Raw genomic sequence first — 25,169 nt, forward strand, 5'->3', positions numbered from 1 at the left:
ACACGTTGCTGTTTTGTTATTTTTTATTTTATTGTATGCCATCTCTGAAAAAAACGCAATGAATCATGGGATATGTTGGGCTGCGAAGGATACATCTGATGCAGCCTTCAAAACCGTGAAACGAAGGCTGCATTTCACGGCTGCATATGAGGAGCCTTGCAAATGGAACAACCTTTGCGCGCCGCTATGACGCAATCGGTCTTCAAATGCAGCCTTCGTAGACTGCAACCCCTGAATCGAGATACAGCCAAGGTCAGCACAGGGTCACAGAGGTCACAGTGCATTGCAACAATCCTTTATTCCTGTATGGGGCCCTGAGGAACTCTTTACACCAGCAGAGGCCAGTGTGCACACGTGCTGCTATGCCTCAGAGAATAATCAATTTATAAGTACCAGGGTAAGCATTTGTGAGAACTAATTTAGAGCTTTAAACATTCAAATGAGGGATAAAAAAAAAAGCTTGATGAATGTATGAGGGATTTGACTTTTAGAATTAAGGTAAATTGGTTAAAGGAAAGTCAGTGTTATATAGTTGTGATAGCTTAATATTACTTAAAGAAATGTCACAAAGAGTTAAGTATATCTTTTTTTCATGTCCTCCAAACTCATTCACCTATCTCTTCTCCGCCCTTGACACATCCGGTGTCTCTTCACGCTTGCAGCCCAGCCAGTACTTTGCAATGGAGCGTGGGTAAGTAGGGTTGACGGGGTCCACGCGTTTTGTCTGCAGGTCCACTCTGTAGTATTTATCTGCCATCATGAAAAAAAGAAAGACACAGACAAAAAGGTATTAAAGGAGGAGACTTTAAGATAATATTTTGATATTAATTGATTCTTGTGATTGCATTTTTGCCTCCGTTTTTTGTCTTCTATGGTATGACTTGATAAATGATAAATGACTCCCTGTGTTCATACCTCTCTTGAAAAAATACACATTTTGAACAGGGGTGCCTTTGTGCTCCTGTGCGTTGCTCTCATCGATGATGTCGCTGTAGTCGCTGTAGTCGCTGAAGTCAAACAAATCTTCATAACTCCACAAATCGTCCAGCCAGAGGCCACGAGTCAGCCTCCTCCGCTGGCCGCGCTTCTTGCTGGGCTTCTTCCTCCGGCTGCTCCTCCTCCTGGCTGGCGGCGGTGGAGGAGATAGCGTGGGCTTGGGACTGAGGTAGACTCGCCCCACTAGGGCAGCATCTACAGGGGGCCCGATGCCCTGCCAGTCCCTGCTGGTGAAACGAGGACCTGTGTGGGGAGTGCTGACTGGAAAACACGAAAAAGGAGGTTGGACTTCATTAAAGGTGCACTATGCAGTTTCAGGAGAGGGGGATTTGTTTACATTTGCAGAGCCAGCAGTTATTTTACAAAACCTATTAATGTTACATGTAATTCTTAGTATAGAATAAATCTATCACCATAAATCAAAACACATTTATTTTGAGGCACCTGGAACCAAACGTAAAACTAGAATGTGATTGTAAACTAAACTTCGGGCCCTGCTGCTGTAAAGAACAACATTGAAACTTTACGTTAGCTTTCTAACTTCAAACAGTGTTCCAGGGTTTCAATTTTCCAGTAAATAAAGTGTGTTTATTCTAGGGCTGTCAAACGATTAAAATTTTTAATCAGATTAATCACAGGATTCTGTGGATTAATCACGATTAATCAAGATTAATTTTACCATTCGAAATATGTCCGAAAAATTTGAATTTTCTCTGTATATTGTTGTATGAACGGAAAGATAAATGACAGAAGGTGGATATGTACATTTAAAATTAGTATGTTTATTAATTGAAAATCCAAATGATGGTTTTAATACTGAAAATACATTTAAATCAAACTGAGATATATAGGCCTACCTACCAAACCATAATTCAATTGGGCTGTCTCTTTACTATGTCTTTGGGAAAATATAGGATAGGCTATAGAATGGCATTTATTTGGTGAATCTATAGGTTGTGCATTCTTGCGTGTGTGGGTGCGTTCGTACGCGCGACCACGTCCTAGGGGACTGTTCATTTGTGCCAGGAAGCCGACGTTATGTTGATGTCTGATCACACACACCTCTGAAAACCTCTGACGTTTGTGTCCTCGCAGGCTCTGAACAGAGCGGACAATGTTTCTCCTCCTGTTGCTCCCGACATCAACTGTCACCCGCGGCAGTTGATTTGATATACTATCTATGCCCCCGACACAGACGTTGCCGTTAGCAGCTTAAAACTTTAAAACACGGCACGGGCTAACGTGCTGCTATGTTTGGCTGCGCGCAGCTACTGATCCTGGGTCAGCCACAACGTTAGAGAGACTGTAGTACAGAGCCGGTGGGATGTACGGGGCGGATCATTCTGCACATGCTTAAATGCGTTAAAAAAATTAACCCCGATAATTCCAGAAATTAATCACCCTGCGTTAACGCAATAATTTTGACAGCCATAGTTTATTCAAATATGAGAATATACCTTCAACATTTTTTAATTCTCTGACCCACCCAAAGTTACATAGTGCACCTTTAACTGTACGATGGAGCTGTACACCCAGTTAAGAAAGATACAAACAGGAGAGTAGGAAAGATGTGTAAGATGCCTTACCGGGGCCTCCAAAGAGCTCAGTGAAGAAGTCCTCCCATGTCTGATCGCAGAAGAGATCAGTGTATCGTGTGAACAGCACAGACGGGGACGACCTGCTCATCTGGACACACGCCTCATGGGTAGGCTGGTGCTTAAAGTCATACTGGTAGTACTTGTCCCCTAAAGAAAGGAAGAAACGTCTTCTGTTCACTGAAAACATTTTGTCATATCATAATAGGAAAAACACACAGGTATACTGTAAATAATGTGGAATGTGAATGTGACTGCTGCTTTTAAAAATGTTAACGAGCCATGCTCAATGACCAAAAATGTGTGTCCTCATATCACCATTTAGGAACTAAGTTTTCCTCAGTAAGAAATCCTGAGATACAGCAATGGTTGCCAGTGGGAGAAGACTTACTCAGAATTTTTCCATAGGCCTAAGCACAAGTTGTAGCAACATTATGAAGACATACTCCGTTAAAAGTAAAAATCCTGCATTCAAAGTTGACTTAACCTTACAACTGGTACACACAGGTCGAGTTTCTTCTTTGCTTTCTTTTTGCATTCATTAGATCGGGTCATATCCATCACAGTCTACACTGTTGCATGATGCATCTTTTTTTAATACTGAAATATGTCACTCATCCTCTACCAAAATACCTTTGAAAAAGTATGCTTTCTCTTCGCCACGGTGACTCGGTGCTGGTATGGCGAAGGCGGCATTAACGTCATCTGGTATGCCCTCAAAGCCCACTGAAATGTCCCGTGGATAGTCCTCATCTAGGACATCACCGTCAAACCTCCAGTACCTGTTGCCCTGAGGGAGAATAATAACAATGCCCAAAGCTGTGAGGTTTGATACTAACACTGTTGTTGTAACGCTCAGGATTAAATTCCTGTCTCTTATAAATAGCCTACTGACCCCTTTCTGCTGGCCCACTTCATAAGAGGGAACAATGCTGAAATAATACACTTGAAAATATTATTCTGTTGCTAGCTCTGCTAGTGAGCATTAACATCTCTATTACTGAATGTAGTTTAATTTTGTCGACCACAGTGTTCTCATCATTCAGAAGATTCATTTTTATGTTTTTTTTTCAATGATGCCCCATTTTTTAATTATCTGAGGGTCACATTAGGAGCACATACATCTGGGCCCTGGACATATGCAGGCTCAGGGGGGCCCTTCCTCTTCACATCCAGTGTCACACAAGAACAAACAACTGAATCCTCCTGTATGCATCTGTGGGGGGTATTAGGGTAATCAGTAACAAAGTGTTCAGGAAGTATTTTAGAGGGTCTGCACACTATGAAGCATATTTCCGCTCCATTTTCTCAACTCAAAGCTTTCACTGTGAAGTTTGTGATTATGTAACATTAGTTCTTTCACAGGTTTATTATGTAATATGTTGTATTTAATTTTTTATTTGCTATTATTCTATTAGCTTTGCAAAAGTAATTCCTAATTTACTTATGCTAATAATATAGACATGAAAACAGACTTTCCAGGCTTTCTGAGGGGCCACTGTCACTACTAAGTCCCTGATTATGAGTGATAAGATTTAGCTAAATTAATTTAAGAGTCCCGTGTGAATAGTGGTCACAGTACACTGGATTTCCACCTACAACATGATATAAAACACTCAATTTTCCCAGACTCAAGTTGCTACCTTGAAGATGTAGGATTTTCCCTGACAGTTGATGCGTGTGAATGCAGCGTCGATGGGCCCAGAGACACCCCACACATCCTGGATGAGCTTGGGGTAACCGGGAAGTATGGACTTGTCATCCAACTCGAAAAAATATTCACCTTGGATGGAAAATGTGTTTTGGATTAGTGCAAAGTGTAGTGAAGTGTAAAAGACTCATTTGAATGTATGCAAGATTAAATGTCAAAACAGTTTGTTCCCTTGTATTAGACAGCTGAGTTAGAGGTGCACTATGCAGATTTTCAAATCCTGCAGTTACTTACAAAGTATTGAATAATTCTATCAAAAAGATTTCGAGGCAACATGGAACCAAATTTAAGACTAGAATATGTTTGTAAACAAAACTGTAACAGTAACTTTAAGGTAGCTTTCTAACTTCAAACTGTGTTCCAGGGATCCAATTCTCCTGTGAGGAAAGTGTGTTCATTCAGTTTGTTATGAGAATATTCCGTAGAAAATGTTCACTTCTCTGACATACCCAAAGTACGGAAAAGTGACATTAGTGCGCATTTAAGAGTGCAGAAAACTAGGTATTATTCGAGGGTGGAGGTTCAGTATTTTTAACAAATCAATATAACAGAGGTAGGAAACATACTGCACATACAATCATAGGAAAAAAACCTTTTGGCATGTCCCAATTTACCTCTGAACGCATAAATGGATCCATTCTTCAGCTGCAGAAAGGCATCAAAAGGTCGACCACTGCAGTGTGCTGCGTCAGGGTCTACAGGCGGTGCGGGAACTTGTGTGGTGGTGGGCGGAGGAGAGGCTTGGGTGGTTGCTGCCAAAGTGTTCAAAGTTGGCATGACAGTAGTAGCGCTGTCATAGAGGGTCGTCACTGTCTCTGATAGGTCCTCAAAGGTGTCTCCACGAGCAGCTGAAGGACACGACAGCAGAAATGTTTGTCACATGACAGCGTTTCGGTGGAAATGAGCAATGCTCGTTAAAATAATGAACGGTTTATTCGGTGAAATGGTCATATTCTACTGATGCACTGACTTTTTTTGGGGCACAAGGTGTCGAAGTCCCCGCAGCAGCTTCCATAGTAGACACACATGGAGTCACACTGACATTTGTTTCTTGCTTGAAAGGAGCCACAGCGACCCACACAGGACTCTGTTGTGAAATTGAATTACAACTTTACTCAGGCTTTACCATTGGGCAAACGTTGGTAAAACAGTATTTTAAAATAAATGACCTTTGTTTGACACATTTATATTTTTCTTTAATGTACAATTTGAATCAGAAAGGTTATAGACAGCTGTTAGATCAATGATAATCCTGAAATAAAATATGGTAGAAGATCAACAAAAAGAAGCATACAATGGTATTGTCCATTGTTAGAAGCAATCATTTAGATACACATATTTGATGCACCAGGGTCAGAATAACTCATAGAAGTTGATACTTGTAAATACTATATTACTAATATGATAGTTATTACATTTTATATTTCTGAAAATACTTTGCCTACCTTCTGCTGCAAAAGTAGTGTCTAGCAGGAGGACGAGGCCCAGCAAAATCACTGCTGGCTTCATGCCGACACAGAAAAATATCCCAACTAAACAACTAGAAACATGTACATTTAGTTCAGGGGAGAACTGCGCACTTTTTCTGCCTGTTGACACCAGTTAACTGTTGTCAGACGAGTTTGAGCTTTGTGCCCCACTTTGGGGTGCAGCATTGTGTGCAGATGATCAATAGTAGTTTTTCAGAAGCTGTTGACCCCTGGGCTTCCGCTCTTCTGATTGGTCAACATTCGGCTGTGATAATCATTAAGCTGCTGCTATGGCTGAGCTCTGTCCCGTAGGCCTATGCCCCAGAAACCACATCCTAACATGGCCCAGAATATACCAGTTGGGAAAACAGGATCTTAGAATACTGTACATTTTGCAGTGATGACCTGTTCAGCTGAATTCCACATAGTGGAACTGAAAATATGACAAAATAGAAAAGCGTTCCATTGTCTCGTGATGTCGATATAAACTGTATATGTGGTCTAGAGGGGGGCTGGGTATCCCAGTTCAAACATTGTGTAATCAGTGCAGTATTTTTCCTCTATTGATCTCTGGTGTAAAAAACAACAACCCCTAAGCAAACACAAAGCCTAGAGTGTCACATTATAAAAAGAGATGCAAAAAATTAAATAAATAATATGTAGCATACTTTTCAAATCTGTGGAGGAATTGTTCCTATTCTGGACTATTGATCGGGTTCAGCCATATAGATGCAGAGGCTAAAAACCAGTACGTCATCACTTCTAGGCAGAACAACTGGAGCCTGAGGACAGATTACAATTATGTTATTACTTCCTCACCACTCTGTTGTTTTATTGACATTTTTTTGTTGTTTTCATTTTAAAACAACATGTCTTTTAGCTTTAAGAGAGTCTAAAAGAGAGTGCCGTAAAGCAGAACGCAGGTGGCGAAAAACAAATCTCCAGGTTCATTATGACATCTTCAAAGAGAAACTCTGCACGTTTAACTCAGAACTGAGAAATGCAAGGCAGTCTTTCTTTTCTGACATCATCACCAAAAGCAGCAACAATGCTCGTGCCCTGTTTGCTACTGTCGACAGATTAACAAACCCTACTGTGTCAGTAGTGTCTGAACATCTCTCCACGAGAGCCTAATAAATTTGCCTCCTTCTTTACTGACAAAATTCACAAAATTAGACAAGCTGTCACCGCATCAATACCAAGTTAAACATATGTGTTAACCCTATGCCCACTTAAAATCAATTTAAATGCAATCACACAATTTTATCTGATAAACCACAACACCTGAACTCCTCATCCTGCTGCCTTGACATTCTGCCCACAGGCTTCTTTAAAACAGTTTTTAACTGCATGGCCTCAGATATCCTAGAAATTGTTAACATACAATTGCACTGAGTAAGTGCATTGAACAAATCAATGATTGGATGTGCCAAAATGTCCTTCAATTAAACAACGACCAAACTGAAGTAATTGTCTTTGGTGCCAAAGATGAACAATTAAAAGTCAGTGCAGAGCTTACATCTTTTATGTTAGAAACCACGCACCAAGACAGAAATCTTGGTGTTGTCATAGACTCAGACTTGAATTTCAAGAAACACATTAAATCAATTAATAAGTCGGCCTACTACCACCTTAAAAAACATATCAAGAATTAAAGGGCTTATGTCTCAGCAAGATTTAGAAAAACTTGTCCATGCATTAATCTTTAGTAGACTTGACTACTGTAACAGTGTCCTTGCAGGCCTTCCAAAAAAATCTATCAGACAGCTTCAGCTAAATCAGAACGCTGCAGCTCGAGTCCTCACTAGGACCAAAAAAGTGGATCACATTACCCCAGTTCTGAGATCTTTACACTGGCTTCCTGTCACTCAAATAATTGATTTCAAAATACTGATTTTGGTTTATAAAGCCCTAAATGATATAGGGCCAAAATACATTACTGATATGCTGATACGTTATGAACTGTCCAGAGCCCTTGGGTCATCTGGGTCAGGTCTACTTACAGTCCCCAGAGTTAGGACTAAACAAGGAGAAGCAGCTTTTAGTTTTTACGCACCAAATTCTCCAGAACAAACTCCCCGAAAATTTGAGGTCTGCTGCAACTCTCAGTTCTTTTAAATCGAGTCTGAAGACTTTTCTGTTTCCATTTTAACCTGTCATTTTTATCTTATTTAAATGTTCTACTTCTATTCATTTGCTTTTAAATGTTTTATTTCTTTTCACTTGCTTTTCTTATGTGTTTTATGTATTTTAATCTTGCCCCTGTAAAGCACTTTGAGTGGCCTTGTGTCTGAATTGTGCTATATAAATAAACTTGCCTTGCCTTGCCTTTAATTTTCACTATACATTGAAGTATGTACGGCAATGAAGGAAGTGATTCTTTAAAAAAAGTATTTTATTTGTTTAAGGTGCCGTGAAACTGTCCGTTAACCTGGTGTGGACAGATTATCAGGCCTACTGGACTTTGGTTCACAGTGGAGCTTGTATCAGTTAGGGACTCGAGTTGCTGCCATATACGTTATGGCAGGGGTTTTCAAAGTGTGAGAGAGTGAGCCCCCCCTCAGAGAACAAATTTCAGCGGAGCCCCCCCCCCAAAAAAAAATAAATAATTATTTTACAAATTTAAACATGTTTTTGAAACATTCTAAACATTTTTGTGCGTTTTTAAACACATTTAATACATTTTAACATCTTAATCCAGTGTTTTAATCCTGCTTCCTTTAAGCATGGATAATACTGACTGAGTGTGCATCGGAGTGAGAAAGATAGGCAGACAGACTTGCCCAAATTATTGACTAGTTAAATGTCATTCACACACCCAGTGTTTTTTCGCTAGTGCCTCCAATGTCCTGCTGGAGGAGAATAGTAGCCAGTGGAGAACCAGACCCTCCTAGGGAGGTCCGGAGGTATGCCCCCCCGGGAGATTTTTTTTCACCTTTTTAAAGTGAAATGCATGAATCTGGTGCACTTTGAGAAGACAATTAAGAGGCTAAATATGAGGAATTTTGTGTGAACAAATAATTTGGAGACACTGGGTCTGATGAATTAGAAGCTATTGAAGAAGGACACATGGATTTTCCATAAAAATATTAATTTAAAATAAACAAAATGTATGCAGGGTCCTCTGGGTTGGGCTTGGTGCTCTTTTTCTTTAACGGGACCTATTTCTCTGTAATTTACTGAATGCATTTAAATGCAGTGAGGGGAACGAAGCAGAAGAACTTGTGTCCAGCTATGCCGTGATCTTAGTATAAAAAAAAAAATAATAATATATATATTTTTTTTTTTTTTTTTTTTTTTTTTTTTTTTTTTACATATTCATCCGCGCCCCCCCTGCCATAACCCCGCGCCCACAGTTTGAAAACCGCTGCGTTATGGCAAACAATAATGCATAACACTGGGTTGTTATAGAATTATTCTGCTATAATTTTCATTCCAAACTATTTATTTTTATTTGTTCTGTTGTAGTTTAAAGTGTTTGTATAACTGCAGAGCTGGCCCGAGGCATAAGCGAACTAAGCGGTCGCTTAGGGCCCCCGACCGCCAGCCCCCCCCCCTTTTTTAGTTTGTGTGTTTGATATTAACATCATATTATGCAAATGTAAGTTATCATACAAAAAAAGGAATAAACGTTCACATCCATGTATTGAGTTTATTTAAAAACAATAGGAAATGGGGCTGCCCTCAGTTGCCCATGCACTGTGTTTAGTCTATAGCCTATTTCAGCCTCGTCTGTGGAAAAAAAGATACAGTAGCTGGACAACAGAGTTCTTCTGCTTTGTTCCTCTCACTGCATTTAAATACATTCATTATATTACAGAGAAATATGCCCCGTAAAAGAAAAAGAGCTTCAAGCCCAACCCAGAGGACCCTCCATTATATTTTATTTTATATAAATATTTTTATGGAAAATCCATGTGTCCTTCTTCAATAGCTTCTAATTCATCTGACCCAGTGTCTCCAAATTATTTGTTCACACAAAATTTCTCAGATTTAGCCTCTTAATTTTTCCTCTCAAAGTGCACCAGATTCATGCATTTCACTTTAAAAAGGTTAAAAAAATCTCCCGGGGGAGCATACCCCCGGATCCCATAGGAGGGTCTGAATCTCGGCTGTCTAATATTTTCGCACAGCTGCACAGTGGAGGCACTAGCGGAAAACACTGGGTGTGTGAATGATATTTAACAAAGATCTATAATTTCAGAAGCGCTAATATTGGAGAGGGGCCCCCTAATCATATTTCGCTTAGGGCCCCATGAAGGCTTGGGCCGGCTCTGTATAACTGCAGGAACTGGTTTGTGAGTCCTCCTTATCTGGAGTTTAATAATGAGTAAGATTTCAGTTTTGAATTAGGTGTATCAATAACAGTGGTGTTAAACCAAGATGCAGGTGTTTTGTCATACTAGATTTAAAATGCTAAACCTATACTTTAATTTAAACAGCATTTGTATATGGTAAAACAAATGATAGGCTAATGCAAAAAACAAAATAAACAAGAAACCTTGCTTTTATGCAACGCAATTTAAATCTTTGTTCCAATAACCGACCCCTAAATCTGAAATCTACGTTGCTCTTCAAGGGGAAGAACCCAATGATCCAAGTACAAGCTCCGAAAAACAATGGATCAACAACTTAAAAAATGTGTCAGCTTAATCGACTGAGAAATAAAGATTTTAAAAATGCATCGTCTTTCTATAACTGAATAGTTGTCTGGTCAGGCGTAATATATACCAATTTAAACAGCCTTTTTTATTTTTTTGTTGGCGTGTCCCTTTTTATGTCAAATATGAATCATTCAGTGACAGCTATTGACTTATTTCAAACAGCATGCCGCTTTCAGAACACCGTCAAACCTTTGAGCTTTCACAGTCATAAAACCTGCACTTCAGTTGGTGAGTATTCAGAAAACTTTTTTTTTTTCTGGTTCTTTCTTTGCTTTTGCTTCCTGTTGAAAGCATTTCTTCTCCCTCATCAGTAGTGGTTACATCTTAACTGAACATTCTTATGTTTTAATGAAGTAACATTATTAGTAATTTCCTACAATGGATGTTGAGCATAATAACAATTATTAAATTAATATTCCCTAAGATACAGAAATAATGTGTTGTGACTTAATCAGATAATCATTTGTATAACTATATTATTGATATTCAGTTTTCTGTAATTTCTCACTTAATTTTTCAATGTAAGCAGACTATGATAAAGATACTTGAATTTCTTGAATTGAAAGATACCTGAGACCTTGTACAAATAAGTAGAAATATAGAATATAGAAAAGCCTTTAGAGTGAATAGACAACTTTTTACACACTTTTTACAGTCTTAATTTATTTTATAATCACAACACTGTGCGCATACACTGATTTTAAATTGATGTGTGAGTCACTCACTATCGCTTTATAGGTTAATTGAAGTTGTCCATGGCCTTATCTGACATGAAGAGTGGCAATATGTCATGATGACACTACAAAAAAAATAAATAAATACGTAAAAATAAATTAAATCCGTCAGGTGAGAGTTACACATACAAATATTGTGTTTACAGATTAGCCACCATCAGCTAGTGCAGTGCTTCTCAAAAAAAATTTAAGTGCTAGCAAGCGCAATGTGTGCTTGTGTATGGTCATATCCGCGCGGAAGGCCGCGATTTGCAGTCTGTCTCTCCAAGTGTCTCTGTAGGCTATTTAAAAATAAATCAAGCAAGTAGACTAATAATAACATTAATGAATTATTGGTAATCGCATCACAGAAGGCATATTGGCCTATAATAATAAAAAAACACCACCTTAACTATGTTTACAGTTTAAACATGTTTTGAATGAAATGCAAACCTCAGTGAATCATTTGCTCTTGTTTCTCTGTCCTGAGATTCACACAGACTGAGCAGTCTTGTTTAAATGTTACAAATTGAGCTAATAAACTGAACTTTTTTTTTAAGTTGCTGCAGAAGTTATCTCAGCAAATTTTTTAATCTAATTTGATAGTAAGGTGATTGTATGCAGAATGCTCGTGCCAGAAACTCATTCAGTGGATTTGTACAGATAAATAAATAAATATTAGCAGGTTCTCAATAGTATTTAAATTTAGGGGGGGCGCGAAAAAAATTCTGTTCCCTAGGGGGGGCATGACAGAAAATAATTGAGAACAACTGAGCTAGTGGTCACCTCAGACTCAATATGCAAGTACAGCTAACTAGTTGCTTGTTGATTATGTATTCAACTTTTTATTTGAGGCAGAGCTTTTCATTTTTCATTCAAGGTGCCATCTATACTACCACATCACATACCTATCTGTACAACCTAGAGTTAAACTGGACATCTGTTTAATCTAGTAGTGTTGTTTCTTGAAAGAAGCATTACTGGAATCCAAATAATGACTAATGTTCATCTTTGTAGCAAAACTTAAAGCAGACTCCAATTGCACCTTTCCCTTTCATTCCCTTGGCACATGCACAGCTTCTGACCTTTGGTAAACCTGGCAGCAGTTTCTTCCATAATAAAACTGTATTTATCCTCATGTGCCAGGCACTCCTCTTTTCCAATATCTTCAAATTCCTATCCGTCAGGGATGACGATCTCTTTAGTGTTAAGTTAATGTTTGATATGCCACATGAGATAGAACGAGTGGACTGCTCCAGTCACGTTAGTGCCATTTCCTCAGTGGTTCCCCCTAGGAGCACATCTCTGCTTACATCCAGCTTCACTTTTGCTGTTATTATTAGATCACCTTGCTGTCTCTTGCCCAAGTGGACCAGTTGGGAGTTGTTTTTCACTCAATTCTTCCCGGTGAATCATGCGCAGTAGTTGGTTGTTGAGGTGGCTGTGGTACCACAGAAACTACATCATCATCATTGTCACTCCACTTGCACTCCTTCCCTTGCCGCTCATCAGCCCTACATCGGTGAGTGTGTGTCTGTGTTCATGGAGGTAACCTTTTCATAAACTGAATCTCTGGTTGTCTTGGCTTAAGTTCAAAGCATGTACCAGTTGCAGTGATTGTGCCTGTGGCTAAAGACATTTGTTTTCTATCGTGTAATTGTGTCCTGTGAGGATTTCACCACAAGTGTTGTCACATGCACTCATATTATTTTTCTTTTCTTGAGGATTTGATTTGATAACCTTTGTTTACAACCTATTCATTAAAATAGACCACTCTCAAAGAACTATTTTATATTGGTACATATAAATAAACAATCCAACCTTTGACAATTTCAGTTGATAAGGGTTACTGCTATCTGCATATGTAAAGTCTTATGGCCTTTTAAAGAGGCGCTGGAGATAATACAAAGCACAGGAAGGTTGAAATGCCTTTTGTCCTTCAGCATGTGCGCGTGTCTGCTTGTTTCTGCTCCCATGTGCGTTTTTCTAGGCCTATCTGTATGATATAAGGATCTTTGCACATCCAAGCATATTTTATAAGAAAATAAAAATTATTAAATGCTACACTTCTTATCTCATGTATGTCACTTCTCAATAGATAATTTGGCCTAAAATCTTGTTTGTGTGTGTGTGTGTGTGTGTGTGTGTGTGTGTGTGTGTGTGTGTGTGTGTGTGTGTGTGTGTGTGTGTGTGTGTGTGTGTGTGTGTGTGTGTATGTTTACAGGAAGCGAAATGTGGTTATGCTATCATCCTCATGGCACTGTACTGGTGTACAGAGTGTATGCCTCTGGCTGTGACTGCCCTACTGCCAGTTGTCCTCTTCCCTATGATGGGCATCATGCAGGCCGGAGAGGTAGAGACCTCATTTATTCTTGTTATCTCAATTACGTTCCAGGTGGTATGTACCTGTATTTTAGAAAGACCCATATATAGTGCTTCTCATTACAACCTCATATTAATCTTTCCTCTGAGGTCAGGCTCAGCTAATGGACACGAACAGGAGTAAATAACAATACAACAGGATATGAACAAAGCCGAATTAATGAAACATTGCATACTGAAGGTGTCAACAGTCACTGACAAATCTACTGATCCCAATGTTTTTTTGCTTTTTTGCTCATAAAAAATTGGATGATACATTATCTCTGCATGGGACAGCAGATACACAGGTTACTACAGCAGTTCAGAAACGTGCTGTGTTTGTTTTTGCACACATTTGGATTTTTGTTTCAAGTGCCTGTGGGATCTGTTTTAGGTCAGCATTGAGTATCTGAAGGACTCCAACATGCTGTTCATTGGTGGCCTGTTGGTGGCCATCGCGGTAGAGAAGTGGGAACTTCATAAGCGAATCGCCCTCCGAGTTTTGCTGCTGGTTGGTGTTCGTCCGTCCCTGTAAGAAAGCCTCATGACACAGTTCCCTCACCACAGCAGACTAGAGGCTCAACAGTGCCCACACACAAATCTTTGTAGTCTTGACTTCCAAGTTTCAAGATCATTTTCCACATCATCACATAATTTTTACACTGATAATTCATGCTACAGTGCATAAAACCTGCAGGGTCAAATATAATAACAAATACAACTAAAAACAATAACGATGACATGATGAAGAATAAATTCCAAATTTCCAATTTCAATTTCTTAATTCTGTGTTGTTATAAAGCAGATGATGTGAAAAAATATATAAAGTAATGCAATAGGGTATCAGTCACAACCTAAACCTAAATTTGTCTTCTAAGGATTAATCACAACCACTTTGTGCTACACAACTATTGTTTGATGAAGAACTGATTCGAGGTACAGCCGTTCTCATGCACTCATTTTCCCTGCCCTCTCACACAGCTTAATGATGGGCTTCATGATCGTTTCGTCCCTCCTGTCCATGTGGATGAGCAACACGGCCACCGTGGCCATGATGCTGCCCATCGCCAAGGCCGTGCTGCAGCAGCTGAAAGCCACAGAGACCCGGGCCGAAACACGAGATTTTCAGACTGCGGCAGACAACCATGCTTTTGAGCTTGAGGCCAAACAAACTAGGGACGAAACGATGGATGAGAAACAGTCAGACTACAGTGAGCGTACGTAAACAATGTTCAGTAGGTTAGATGGTTCAGGGTCTCGCAAAAAGCCAATAAAACCGTTGCACTAAATTAATTGTCTTTGCATCCAGTTGAACATGAATGCAGTCCAGAGATACTGCATGAATCCAGGATGAGAGCGATGGACGCGAAGTACGTGCTCCTGACCAAAGGGTTGAGTTTGAGCGTGTGTTACTCCGCTAGCATTGGAGGCACATTGACGCTCACCGGCACGACCCCTAACCTCATCCTTAAGGGTCAACTCGACAAGTAAGGCGCTACTAAACACAACGGAATATTATTCAGAGATGGAACAGATGATTACGGTAATGTGTTTGTAACCACTTTCCCTTCTCCCACTCTTATCTTTTGTGAAGACTTTTCCCTACAAATGGTGATGTGATCAACTTTGCCAGCTGGTTTGGTTACTCTCTCCCCAACGCGTTGATCTTGCTGGTGTTCACCTATTTTTGGCTTCAGTTTGTGTTCCTGGGCTTCAAGTAAGTCATCTTCTGCCTAGCCTACAGTCGGCCACAGATGCTTTTGTGAGCAATGAATACGTTGATGTTTTGCAATTTGCATCATGTTTATCATCGTCGTGACATTTAAGCTGTAATCTAAAAATAATTTGTTGATTTTTAGCTATGTAGTATTTTTAATTTTTAATTTACACAGTGAGGTCTGTGGAGGAATCAACACATTACTTCTTGACACATATTACACACAAAAAACTATCCAAGTTCTGTCCCAAGGTAACAAATTCATCGCCCAGCACCCCTTAAACTCACTGAACAACATGTAATGTTTACTGTATATCTAATCTGTGCTGGACTATTTCTTGACTGGGACTGGTACCCTGCCTACTTGTTGCCAGGCAGCTGGTCCTCGAAAAAGAAGTACACTGAAACTTATGGCCAAGCGTAAAACAGCAAATAGTTCTTATACTTCCCACGGATAAAAAAACAAACATCAACATATAATGTCACTCTTCCTTAACGTTCAGTTCAGTGAACTCAGTCCAAGCTTATTAATGTTCAAAAATGTTTTTGATATCTCTTTCAATCTGCAGCGTTTTTGCAATTTTTACTTTTCTCCACAGCCTGAAAGAGTCATTTGGCTGTTGCGAGAAAAACGACAGAGATAAGGATGCAACCCAGGTTATAAGGGAGGAGTACAGTAAGCTGGGGCCCATGAAGTTTGCTGAGGGGGCAGTGCTCACCATCTTTGCCCTGCTGGTGCTGCTGTGGTTCACCAGGGAGCCAGGCTTCATAGACGGCTGGGCAACAGTGCTCTTCAATATGGAGGGGCCGTGAGTCTTTTGCTTTCTCTTTTCCCTTAAAGTCTGTATAAACTCTTAAACCCTGTTGTTAAATTATCTTCAGCAGCAGTTTGTTTCACACCAATACATTCATATTTGTCCTTTGCTCGGAATGCCACACAAAAGTGTTCACTGCGGCAACACCATGAAGGAGAACTGGAAACATGGCAGTGACATATTTAAACCACATTTTGTAGAGTGAGTGATGCTGATCTGTGCCCCTCAGGTATGTGTCGGATGGAACCATTGCTATCTTAATGTCCATGCTATTCTTCGTCGTCCCGTCCCAGCTGCCCAGCTTCAAAGGATACGGATTTGATGAAAAAGGTGAACCTTTTTCAAGATATCCCTTTATAAGACAATGTCTGTGTGAAGTTCATGTGAGCTAAATTTCAGCTCAATGTAACACCGAGTGATACGTTGCCAGTGGATTTGAAACTGCTATTCCTAGCTAATTACTGTTTATGTCCATACTTCGTCTTAGCCTGGCACCACCCGCCTACCTACTTCCGCTCAATTTTTATTTCCCTTCAGTAGTCAGCATGGACCTATAAAGAAAATGACAGCGGATTGCTAACATGCACCCATTCATTCTATTCATTCCTATGAAAGCTGCTCCTTGGCGCAGCGCAACATCAAGGAATTACATTTCTTTCCCATCATGGGAGCCAGCCCTGCCCCAGTGTATGTCGTAGGCCCCACCCCTCCTCGGGCTAACGGCTAAAACAGAAAATAAAACGGCTATTAAATGCTTTAGGTGGCGGTTTGAAAAGAGAAAACTTCCATTATATTAGTACATGGTCTAAAGATAAGTATCAGCCTATGATTGATATCCAGAAAATGTTTGCGGAGACACATTCCTGTTCGCCGCTTGTATTGGAGTGCACAGGGATATCTGCTTCCGGGCTGCATGAAAACGAGCACCCGCCCACAGCCCATCTACAGCCTGCGAAAGAATTTCAATACCAGGCTTGGCCGCCAGTGGCGCAAAAAGTGGGTATGCTCTATATGCGGCGCATAGGGGCGTCGCACTAGAGGGGCGCCAAAGCGATCGGGGGAAAATTATTTGGAGTCGGCATTTATCTGTATTTAACAGCGTTTGTGTAAATTACATGATCAGTAACCGAGGCACGTCACTGATTAGGCGCCCCACCCCCCCTTCCCCTCCTCCTCCCCACATAGGCGCTCAAGTGCGCGCCCCCTTGAGCGTGAGATCTTTCATTTGAATCGTGTTGTCATCTGATGACAGGGATCTACAGATGGATAGGCAGTAAAGAAAGCTCTCGGGGGCACAAAACAGAAAACGGGAAGACTGAGAAGGAGAAAGATTGCGTTGATGAAAAAAAGCTTTTCAAAGTGGTTGAATTAATAAATACACCGTAGCCTACACAGAGTTTTCCAACCTTTGTTTTATATGGCCGATTGTATTGATCAATGGACACTGATTATTGGCCGCGACTCGCGGATTGTCACTGCAGATTAACGTGTCACCTCAAGTTTTTGACTATTGCTGTTTTCACAGTTTTTGAATGGTAGTGTAGTGATTACAGCAGGTCAGCGCCCAAACAACACACTCACCTGTTTCCCACTATTATCATATTTTGCACCGTTCCAGCGCACGACTGAGTTGTGTGTGTGTGTGTGTGTGTGTGAGAGAAAGAGAGAGAGAGAGAGAGAGATAGCCTATATGTGTTTGATTGATGGTTGTGTAGCAATGATAATGAAAATCCTGTTTGCCACAATCTTAATAGTTTATTGTAAGGGAATTTGGTGCGATAGGTTTGATGCTCTACGTTATTTTCTGTCTTATATAATGCCTTTTCTCTCATTCACTTGAAAAAAAAGTGTTATCAACAAGCTGGTTTTTCCCATTTCCCGTTTTTCTGAGCTGTTTTTTAACGTTTTTCTAAATACCTACACACGTTGTATGGGTAAAGTCAAGAAGGTTGGCTGACTAACTTGTTTGGCTCATTTTACTATTAATTTTAACTGAAATAAAAGTTTTCTTTGTCTTTAATTCTCTTCACCAGAATACACCAAATTCCTTATCTTACATGTTCAAATCACAAAAAAATATGGGGGGGAAACCCGCAGACTCCCCTCCGGGTTTTTTTTTTTTTCGGACATGTCACCTTTTTCATGTCTTATGAGTTTGCATGCCTGACACTAGTGAGGCCACAAAAACCTAAATGCCCAGTATGGTTTTAATTTCTGCTGACCAATTCTTCACTGTGTCCTTTACTTTTAATCAGTGCAGGCAGACATGACATGGTTGAGCCGATCACCTTCTCTAATATGTAACTTAAAATGGAAGTCTGTAATTAATTCCGGGGGGGGGGGGGGGGGGGCTGCTAAGTGTCTACATACCCCCAGAAAGTGGGTAGTTGCGCCCCTGTTGGCCGCTGAGCACTGCTGGATTAAGAAAGAAGGCACTGCTCCTGGGGGCCAGGTAGTCAGTCTGGGTCCGCGGTATATTTGCCGGTTTTCTCAGCCAGATTTTTGGCTGTCCAATCAGCGAACAGTTTCAATTGTAGTCAGAAGCCGGCGCATGACATACGTCACGACCAAACGTTATGCGACTGGTTGGCAGATCCAGAGTGGCACTGCGCAGATCCAATAGTTTTAAACTTCAACAGACACCCGCCTTCGAGTGACGTAACGGTTGTCAATTAAGTGGTTCCATACCTTCTGTACAAATTAAATTAAGTATGATGGTCTGGTAGGACCAGGCTAACTTCATCTGGGTCTCACAGGGAAAATGGTGAAGGCTCCCCCAGCTCTGCTGAACTGGCAGTTGGTCAGTGAGCGAATGCCCTGGCACATCATTCTGCTGCTTGGAGGAGGCTTCGCTCTGGCTGCCGGCAGTGAGGTAATATTCCATGGATGCTGTGTTTTATCCTTTTCAAAAAAATGTATGTGCCCTTTTATATTTTGCTGGGAGGAATTGTGGACTAATCAGTAAGTTAAGGCTAATTTGGATAATCAATTAATTATGACATTTTGAGGGTACAGCTTTTTAAATAGAATTCCTGCACTTAAGCAAGCCTCAAAGTAATTTTTTTTTAGATATAATATATTGTAGGCTCTTGTTTTAGAGTAAATGATCTTTTAGTGTTCTTAGAGTGGATGACAGATGGACAGACATTGCCATTTGCTGCTAGCATCGCTAACAAACATATTAAGACTCCTTTCTCGAAAAATTTAAAATTCTATTTAAAATATTTGTTTTACAGGTGTCAGGTCTGTCTATGTGGTTGGGAGAGAGCTTGGCGCCTCTGCAGAGTATTCCCCCTTATGCCATCGCGTTGCTGCTCTCCCTGCTTGTGGCGACGTTCACTGAGTGCTCCAGCAACACAGCCACCACCACCCTGTTCCTGCCCATAGTTGCCTCAATGGTAAACACAAAAACTAACACACACACAAACACACACACACACAGCTTCTCCTTGTGCGTCACTGTGTTGTGTTGGCTTGTTTTTTCTTAGGCCATAACTATTAAGATAAACCCACTGTATGTGATGCTGCCCGTCACCATGGCTTCCGCTCTGGCCTTCATGCTGCCTGTGGCCACGCCTCCCAATGCCATTGCCTTCTCGTTTGGAAACCTCAAAGTTCTTGACATGGTGAGTTTCAGTCTGATATGCAGTCCAATATATACAAAGTGAGTTTCAAGTTTCAAAATGTGAGCACTGTTTAGCAGGTTTAGGATGAGCTAATGAATCTTGGGTCTAATTAGAAGATGATAGTCCAAAAATGGTGTCCTTTAGAGTGTGAAAAACTGTTGATTTTGGACAACTGACTACACCTGCAGGTTATTAGATATTAGTATATGAGATCTAATGCTATTAACTAATTTGTACTGGACCCAGGTAACCACCAGAATGAAATGATTGGGTTGTTAACCAATTAACCTTTTTTAAATTTGAGTTAATTCCAGTCTCCAGTCCTGAGAGAGGTGACACCTTTTTTTTTTTTTTTTTTTACCACACATAAGTGTGTAAACAACCTGCAGACACACTGTTTTTCTTTGCTCAAACTGTATTTTGATCTGGCCGGTTTCTCCAGGTGAAAACCGGCTTCATGCTGAACATCGTTGGGATTTTGACCATCAATTTAGGCATCAACACCTGGGGATACGCCATGTTTGATTTGGGCACCTTCCCTGAGTGGGCCAACGTGACACACCAGCCATGAGTATGGAAGGACAGACTGAGAGACAGAGATTAACAAAGGGAATGAAAGAGAAATGCTTTTTAAAGCCCCTAAAATCTTAAGTATTTCCCTTTAAGATAGCCTCAAATATTCATGACAACCATCAAAGTAAAAGAAAAGTCTAAAAGTATTACAGTCACAGTAGTCACAAAAAGAAGAGAATAGTGATTTATTTTTCTCTACCAAAAAAAAGAAGTTCCTTACCCCTCACCAGCATTTTAATTATAAACAAACCTGTCGTACTATAAAACCTAGGTCAACTTCAATTCTTCATAGTCTCATAACAAACAAAATGTATTTTTGGAAAAAGCTGAGGTCATTTTATTCACTCATCGTCATCGCTTAACCAGGGTCAGGTCGCAGGAGCAAAAGCCCCAGTAGGGGCCCCCAAACCTCCATTTCCTGGGTTACAAAAACCACCTCTGACTGGGGGTTCGCAATGTGTTCCCGGGCCAGTGCAGAGATATTATCTCTCCAGTCTCTACTTTGTCCTGGGTCTTCCCCCAGGCCTCTTCCTAGCTGGTCGTGTCTGCAACACCTCCCTAGGGAGGCGCCCAGAGGGCAACCTGACCTGGTGCCCTCGGGAGAAGACCCTTTCGGAAGCCTTTAGACAAGGAACATGTTCAGCCGCGATAATTTTTTTTCGGCCATGACCCAACTTTCACGTAGGTGAGAGTAGTACCAAGATCGACCGATCAATCAAGAGCTTTGCCTTCCGGTTTATTTCTCTACACTGTGTGTTTGAGTATAAGATAATGTGATCATTCAGAGATGTAGTGTGTTATGTTATGTAAATGAGCAAACATTGAATTATTTGTATCCGTTAATCTAATTTATAATTGGTCCTTTTGTTGGATCTGAATTTTTTTTAGTTTTTTTGCACATTTTATTTTTTATCAGTGTTTTTGTCACAGCGCTTTTAACATGAACAACCTTAACCTTAACCATCAACTTTATATTTAATTTCTTATCATTCTAAACGTCAAAGTGGCAGACTTTAAAGCAGCTACGAGTAACATTTAAATATCTTTATTGAGAGTGATAGACGGGTGGGAGGAGGCGAGGGCGTTGCCAAGCAACGTGTACACAATTTCACGGGAGTGAACCTAGACTGCAGTGTTTACTCCTAAATGAATGAGCGGTACTAAAACAAAGTTTACTTTGCTTCACCATCATCAGATGACCATTATTCATCTGAAATAGTCATTATTTACAACAACATAAACACATTACCTCATCGTGATCCATACTAACTACCATCTCTCGCTTTCTGTGAGGACACGTAATCTTTCAGCCCCGTGTGAGTAGCCAGTTAGGTGACACTGCATCAACTCATTGCAATCAGGTGTGTGTGGCACTGACTGGCATTAGTTGATGCAGTGTCACTAACCACTCTCACAGAGCCCAAAAGAGTCCGTGCCCTCACACTTTCAACACACGGACATGCACTATATTGCTTCCTAATCAATTGAGACTGGCATGACCGGCATGTGCTAGACAACAGCTTTGCGACAGCTGGCGTCGTAAAAATACTCCCGATTTTGTCCAAAGGGGCCACCAACGGACAAAGTTACTCGTAGTGGCTTTAAGTGATTGCCTATGTACAGCTTACCTCTCTTAAATGAACGCAAGTTAAAGTGTTAAAGGGAAAGCTTGATGTTTTGAGAAAATATGTGTCTTCTTTTCGACCAGTGAAGATTGATACCTTTCTGGTGACTGTGTGCTAAATATGAATCTATGGCAGGCAGTTGATAAGCTGAGCTTAGCATAAAAACTGGAAACCTGAGGAAACGGCTAGCTTACCTCTATCCTGAGGTAGAAAAATAAACACCTACAGCACCTTTAAAGCTGTCAGAAAGAGTGATTTATGGTGTCACTGGCTAACCCTACATTTTCCCAGTAAAATGTAGGGTTAGGATCAACAGGACAGCTGGGCCACGGGAATATTGAGGAAAGACTGAGGGAAGAAAAACCTCATTCATTATAATATAATAGCAATTTTATAATGATATAACGCCGGCTCCGTATGGGTTAAGTATTCCTTTAAGACAGATGGAGCCATGCTAGCTATGCTCCCCTATAGTATTTATGCTAAGCCAAGCTAAATTAAGTAAGATTATTTCCTAAAATATCAAACTATTCCTTAAACTGATCCACTGATCCATCCAAATTTAGACAAAATGTAAGTGTAGTGAGTGACAAACAAACAGTCTTCAGCAGCGAGGAAGTCAAAACAGAGAAAACTCAGATATCAATAGCAGGAAAGGTGTTACTTATATTGTGTACAGGTTGGTTGAAGGGTAACTCTGAGATAAGAGGCTGCCAACAGGATACGATTGCAGTTGATTTATAATGTGTGAATGTTATAAAATAGGAGAGACAGAATGTTTCGTTTTTTCCCCTTCATTTTCCACAGTTTACTCGTTCATGAACCAGAGCGTTTTGTATACTGAAAATAAAGCATCATCATGTGAACAAAGTGTGTACTCGCTCTTTCCCATGACATTAACAGACACAGACACTGTGACATTTCAGAAAAGTTGTACATTTGTATTTATTTTACTTTTGTCACACCAGCATTTGAACTTTCAAAAACTTTACATCAGTTCAAAAAGTCACAAGCGGTCGTAAATAAATCTGTTCCACACTTCAGTGTTACATTTTTGACTTAACATTCAAGTAAATCCAAGTCCCCTCATGGATTAGTCCCAGTTCTTAGCAGAACTGGCTCAACTAGTATTTGCACATAATGATTACTGTATGCCAAGTGTGCATATTACAGTTTAGACTATAGAGGCATCTCGAGGGAGTTCAGTTACTTTAATCCGTGTGATGTTAGAAATACCCTTGAATAACAAGAGATCAACACTCTCAGGTCCTAACTCACTGGAATGTGTAAGAGTGAAAACAATAAGAAAGAAATGTAAAACAGACAGAGAAAAAAAGATAGATAACACAAAGGCTGAGAAAATGGATATTAACGACACTACAAGGAATGCCACAAACGAAGAAAAAAAAAAGGAAAGGTTTAAGGGGGATTTGTTCTTCTGCTACATTCAGCAACAATCTTCTTTTACTTTTTTAGAAACATAGTTCGGCCTGAAAAATATCAACATTTATAATTTTATTTTTTCTTCTCTTATAAAGATTTTCCAAACAGCAGAACCTTAACTTGGACACCCATGGTGCAAGTTAACAAAGCAACACAAAGCTGAAAAAGTACATCGGTGCACAGGTGACAAGGTTTATGGTCATATCAGAGCAGCTCACCTTTACAGATTTTTGTAATTGTCGGCTCCGAATTGATGATGTGCTTTGAGCGGAGACAATAAACACTTGAGAGCTACAGTTATTACATTATGTCACAAGACTCCAGAGATAAATATGAAACAAAGGGATAATGAAGCTAGAAATAGATCTGTTTAGAATAACTGGAAATCTTTTTGACCTTTAGCAGACCCAAAGTGACATTTCATATACAGTATATATTAATATTAATATATGTATTAACGTTCTATTTAATGTATTTAACATTATATTAATATTAATTATATATATATTAGGGCTATCAAGCGATTAAAAAAATTAATCTAATTAATTACAGGCTCTGTGATTAATTAATCTAAATTAATCGCATACTTATATGACACTTTTATGCCTGTTTATAAACAACTGTAGGCCTATAGGCGACCGTTTGTCTCTCTCTCTCTCTCTCTGTCTCTCGTAACTTCTGTAGCGCCGAAAAAAATCACAAAAAAACAAGCAGGCTAAATGACACACACACACACACAAAGGAGGAAAAAAGACAGGCATATCTAGGAAGAGTGAGAGGGGGCGGGTGTCAGTTTGCGTGAGACGATCACAGCTAGCAAACAAAAGTGAGACACGGAGGAAGATTGAGAGATAGGCCTACTGTTATGAACCTACATTGTTAATTAGGCACCCACAAAATCAATAATGCACAGCCACTGCGGAGAATAACACAAGTCGTATTCCTACCTTCATGCTTATTTGACCGGAGCAGCCCATAACACATCCATAGAGCCCTGGCCCCTTTCCCCTGGCCCCTTTCTTTCTTTACTCTTTAATTCCGTGCGGGCCGTCTCCGCAAGTTACAGGTGTAGCTCCGCTATCGTGTCACCTCTTTTGCACCGGGTCAAAGGGCAATATAGAAGTGCGATTAATCTGCGTTAATTTTTTTAATCGCGTTAATTTTTCTGTGATTAATTAATCGAAATTAACGCGTTAATTTCGATATAATATATATAATATATAATATATATATATAATATATATATAATATAGTATATATAATAGACAGCCCTAATATATTATATATATATATTTTTTTACTAGAGCAGTTATCATGCTTCAAACTGACATTCACAGACACGTAGACACAGAAGGATATCATACCGACGTACGCACACACTGAATTGGGGAAATACTCTTCTCAAAACTGTTACTTAATTCATAAAATCCAGGGTTTTATTAGATGCACGATTTGTTACTAAATCCATCATGTTCAGGAATGAGAAAAATAATTTCCTATCAATATTTGGAGATAGAGTTTATTCTTTTCTTACTTCATGATGTGTCTAAAGACTAGAAAATCATCAGATATTTCCTAAGAAGGTTCTCACTTGCTGGTTGTTAAATACAAACTTTGTCACAGCAAGGCTGCGACTTTTGTGTCCCTGTGTGTGGCTTTTTTCAGGCTCAAACATGCTTACACACACACACACACACACACACACACACACACACACACCTGTACGGCCGGTTTCTCAGCGGGAGAAAGATAGGTAGAACTACTATTGGATTGACAGGATGTTAACCCCCACCAGTCTATTCTGATGGCCTCTCAGGTCAGGCCGCACATCCACTTGTCTCTCTCCATCAAAGTATCGTCT

At 40.0% G+C, this 25,169-nt stretch overlaps 2 protein-coding genes across 2 annotated transcripts; one reads left to right on the top strand and one right to left on the bottom strand.

Moving 5' to 3' along the window:
* Nucleotides 1-613: 613 nt before the first annotated feature.
* vtnb (vitronectin b) lies at nt 614-5,811 on the bottom strand (the record flags this gene model as incomplete). The annotated part of the gene is made up of 8 exons (XM_080040495.1): nt 614-750; nt 916-1,257; nt 2,583-2,741; nt 3,225-3,381; nt 4,235-4,374; nt 4,917-5,150; nt 5,273-5,389; nt 5,748-5,811. 8 exons carry the CDS (start codon nt 5,809-5,811, stop codon nt 614-616), a joined length of 1,350 nt encoding a protein of 449 aa, XP_079896621.1.
* Nucleotides 5,812-12,586: 6,775 nt separating this feature from the next.
* LOC307260326 (solute carrier family 13 member 2-like) lies at nt 12,587-20,238 on the top strand (the record flags this gene model as incomplete). Its single annotated transcript, XM_080040538.1, has 12 exons — nt 12,587-12,670; nt 13,373-13,501; nt 13,904-14,040; nt 14,491-14,726; nt 14,819-14,996; nt 15,104-15,226; nt 15,826-16,035; nt 16,271-16,371; nt 18,798-18,913; nt 19,278-19,439; nt 19,530-19,667; nt 20,110-20,238. Exons 2-12 carry the CDS (start codon nt 13,403-13,405, stop codon nt 20,236-20,238), a joined length of 1,629 nt encoding a protein of 542 aa, XP_079896664.1. The 5' UTR covers nt 12,587-12,670; nt 13,373-13,402.
* Between the last annotated feature and the right edge of the window lie 4,931 nt (nt 20,239-25,169).

Source organism: Ammodytes marinus, assembly GCF_949987685.1.
Source record: "Ammodytes marinus genome assembly, chromosome: 14".
Taxonomy (NCBI): domain Eukaryota; kingdom Metazoa; phylum Chordata; class Actinopteri; order Uranoscopiformes; family Ammodytidae; genus Ammodytes; species Ammodytes marinus.